General features: G+C 63.6%; 1 protein-coding gene and 1 long non-coding RNA gene across 7 annotated transcripts in view; one reads left to right on the forward strand and one right to left on the reverse strand.

The window, feature by feature from the left end:
• Slc9a3 (solute carrier family 9 member A3) overlaps nt 1-3,369 on the reverse strand; it is a 38,950-nt gene extending 35,581 nt beyond the window's left edge. For 3 of the 4 annotated variants that reach the window (XM_015490431.2, XM_048813940.1, XM_015490430.2), the window contains exon 1: nt 3,015-3,367. In XM_015490431.2, the coding sequence (XP_015345917.1) occupies nt 3,015-3,222 (208 nt within the window). In that variant the 5' untranslated portion in view covers nt 3,223-3,367. Of the gene's footprint in view, nt 1-3,014 lie in introns of all 4 variants that reach the window. The other variant, XM_048813938.1, reaches the window with a different exon arrangement.
• Nucleotides 14-3,376, forward strand: part of LOC125619944 — a 7,157-nt gene continuing 3,794 nt past the window's right edge. For 2 of the 3 annotated variants that reach the window (XR_007351507.1, XR_007351505.1), the window contains exons 1-2: nt 14-176; nt 2,311-3,264. This is a non-coding gene — a long non-coding RNA (uncharacterized LOC125619944). The remainder of the gene's footprint in view (nt 177-2,310; nt 3,265-3,376) is intronic. The other variant, XR_007351506.1, reaches the window with a different exon arrangement.

Here is a 3,376-nt window from a genome sequence, read left to right on the forward strand (position 1 = left end):
GAGACAGCCCCAGCACTGCCCGGGGCCTGCCCTCAGGGACTTCAGCACCAAAGGGGGCCGGGAAGGAGTCTATGAGGAGACCAGGCCTGGACCAGGGCATCTGGCCTTTGACAGCATGGGACAAGGACAAATCACCATGTGTGCTTGCTGCAGGGGACCCCCATGGAGAGCTCATGGTGGGTGTTCAGGATGGCCAGAGGGAGGAGTCTGTCATGCCCCAGGGCAAATTGACCTCCGGTCACTGCCCCCAGCAGGTGGGATCCTCCAGCCTGCCTAGCCGTGCTGTGGGCACACTCCTGGCCTGGGGGGGCCTGCTCTCAGCCCTCCTCGAGTCCAGCTGCGGAATCGACACTGCCTGTGTCCCAGGCCCTGGCCAACTTCCCCAGCTTCGTTGCCTCTTAACGGCCAGGCTGGGCACGAGAGTCGGGGACACCCAGGGACCCAAATGCCTGGGAGGCCACAGATCAGCCCTTCCTCCCTCGGAGGTTGAGGGTGAACTACTCTGGACCATCTTAAACAGTGGCATTGGACTGGTCAGAAGAACTCTCTGTTCTGGGCCCTGGTGGGGGCTGCTGGAGTCCCGAACGGTCCCCTTTCTCTGAGTCTCTGAGCCCCTGGGTCAGTGCCAGGGCAGGTGGAGGGAGGCATCTGAGGTCGCCTGCACAGGGAGGGGTCTGGGAGCTTCTGAGGGGGCAGGTTGGGGTCAGCAGGGATCTGAGCAGGTCCAGAGTCCACGGGGGAGGGAGGAGCCATGAGGCGGGGCTGGGGGTGTCCCTGCCCCAAGGTGGCTCCCAAGGCTAGATGCTGGGCCGTGCTGCATCCTCCTTCTCCTGTGCAGGCCTCGGTGGACAATGGGTTGTTGGGGGAGGGGAGCTGCAGAGGGTGGGTGGAGCTGGGTGGAGTCCAGAGACAGCGGGTCTGACCTGGGGCTGGGGGACGCTGCACTGTGGCCCTATCTCGTGTGTCACGTCAGGGTAAGAGTGAGCTCTGGTTCTGAAGAGTGTTGGAGGCTGAGCTGTGGGGAGAGGTCTATGCTGGGATGCCTGGTAGGCAGCCGCACTTAAGAAACCCTCCTGGAGGTGGGGGTCCCCTGTCCCAGGGCACCTGGAGGTGTGACACACAGTGAGGTGCAGGGAGAGGGCCCTGGGAGCTGACATCTGCAGGTTTGAGCAGGGGCAGCCAGCAGAGGGAGGAAGCTGGGGTGGGTGGGGGGTCACCAAGGGCCACGCGGATCTACAGGAGCCTTGGGGACCTGGGCAGCACATTCCAGGAGTTGGGGTGGCTGAGCGGAGTAGGAAAGGCCAGGCTCGGGTGGGCCCAGCTCCCTCTGCAGGGATGCCAGTTCCTGGGCGGGACCCAGAACACAGCCTCCAGATACAGAATGGCAGCTGTGTGGCTGGGAGTAGGGTCTGACCCCTGCCCATAGCAGAGGGCATCCCCAGGGGGCTCGGTCAATGCCAGGGGTCCTCGCCTGTTGTCTTGGACCAATGCCCCAACACCTCCACCAATGCTCGGCTGTCACCCCTCAAGTGGGGACTGACAGTGCTGGATTAACTGGTGGACCCTTTCACATGGCAGGCACCCAGCCGAGCCCACCGCCCTCTAAGGGAGCTGCTGACTGCCTGCCCTCCTGCCCTCACGGACACTCTCTCAGGACCCTTCTTAGTGCCTGCCCACTGGCCTCCCAGAGCAGAGCACGGCTGACCAGCTGGCTGGTGCCCAGGCTCTGAATTGATACCAGGGCTATCGGGGTGCCCCAGGAGCACAGGGGGTGCACGCTCACTTACACCCCCGGGCAACTGCAGTCCAGGCAGGAGCAGTGGGAGCCCCCGGAGGGGTTTCTGGTACCCAGGAGGAGGCTGAGCGACCTTAGGAGGCAGGCAGCGTTGTTCACGCTCCACAGCCAAGCCCACACGCTGACCTGAGAGCCCAGGGGACAGACTGAGCCAGGGACCAGGCAGCCAGAGGAGGGAGAGCAGGCTCCTGGGGATCAGTGAGGTGGCAAAAGCTCCCAGAGAGCTTTCAGGGACACGACAGAGATGAAATGGGTCAGCGGGCAGGGGCCACTGGCCCCTCGGGATAGAACTCAGGCAGTCCTCTGCGGTGACCGTGGGGCTCCAGCCGGCTTCAGAAGACAGGCCCACCCAGCCCATGTCCTCTAACTTGCCCTCCCAGCCCACCCCTCTCCTGTCCCACTGAGCCCGGGGAGGGTGGCTGGGGGCTCCCGGCCCCTCCCCACTGTAGAAGCTCCATGGAGACCCCCCTGGATGAGCAGCAGAGTCTGGCTTGTTTCTCTTGGCCCCCACCCAGGTCCTGCCACCCCCAGGCTCCACCTTGAAGTCACCCAGGCCACCGCAGTCCAGGAAGACCCTCCCCTTCAGGAAGACACTGAAACTTTGATCTTCCTAAGCTCCCAGGAGAGCTGACCTTCCTCTCACCTTGTCCAGGAGTTACCTGGGATCCCCACATTCCTAACTCACTGGGCCAATTGAGAGAAGAGCAAGACGAAAGCTCAGGAGTCCTGGGCAAACTGCTCAGGTGAATGGATTTTACTGGGTTTCGTTTGGGGTAGCATCTTTTTTCCCTTCTGATGTGGAACAAACATCACTCCAGGGCAGACTGCAAGGACCTTCCCATCCAAGCACTGAAAAGCAGCAAGGAACCAAGCAGCCCCTGTGTCTACCAGTGCATTTGGGCAGATGTCAAGCTCAGACCTGTACCCAGAGGGCAGCTGAGCGCACAGCCAGGACCATCCAGGGCCACACAGCCAGGGTGGGCCGTCCAGAGGCTGGAGGCTCACTCTGTGGGACTCAGCAGCCTGCCGACTACCAGCCACGCGCCACTGGGCTCCTGGGATCCCCACACCCTTCCCCAGAGACGGGGAGGAAAGGCGAAGGTGAAGGCAGTTGGGCTCTGTCCCTCCCGCCCGGCAGGCTCCACAGGCTCCAGGGAGCATGGGGTGTGGGGTGCTGCAATGGTGGGATACTCGACCCATGAGGCCCCCAGCCACTTACCAATTTTGGCTAAGCTGGCCACGAGAATCCAGATTGCGATGATGTAGGGGTCCTGGACGTGGTGCCATTTGAAGGTGACTACCTGGAATCCCTGGCTCGCGCTGCTTGGCTCCTCCTCGAAGCCCCTGACTCTTGGCAGTCCGCCCAGCGTCAGCACCAGCGCCAGCAGCGGTCCCCAGAAGGGGCCCGGGGACTCGCGCAGCCACATCACCGCGGCTCCTCAGTGCCGGGTTCTGATGCGCATACTGAGGTAAGTCCCTGCTGCGCTCCGCTCGGTCGGACGCGCGCTCGGGGCAGCGGGCAGCGCGCAGAGCCCAGAGTGCTCTGGGTGCCGGCCGGCCGCAGTCCGTCCCCGCCCGCCC

This window comes from Marmota marmota, unplaced genomic scaffold, assembly GCF_001458135.2.
Source record: "Marmota marmota marmota unplaced genomic scaffold, marMar, whole genome shotgun sequence".
NCBI classification, from domain to species: domain Eukaryota; kingdom Metazoa; phylum Chordata; class Mammalia; order Rodentia; family Sciuridae; genus Marmota; species Marmota marmota.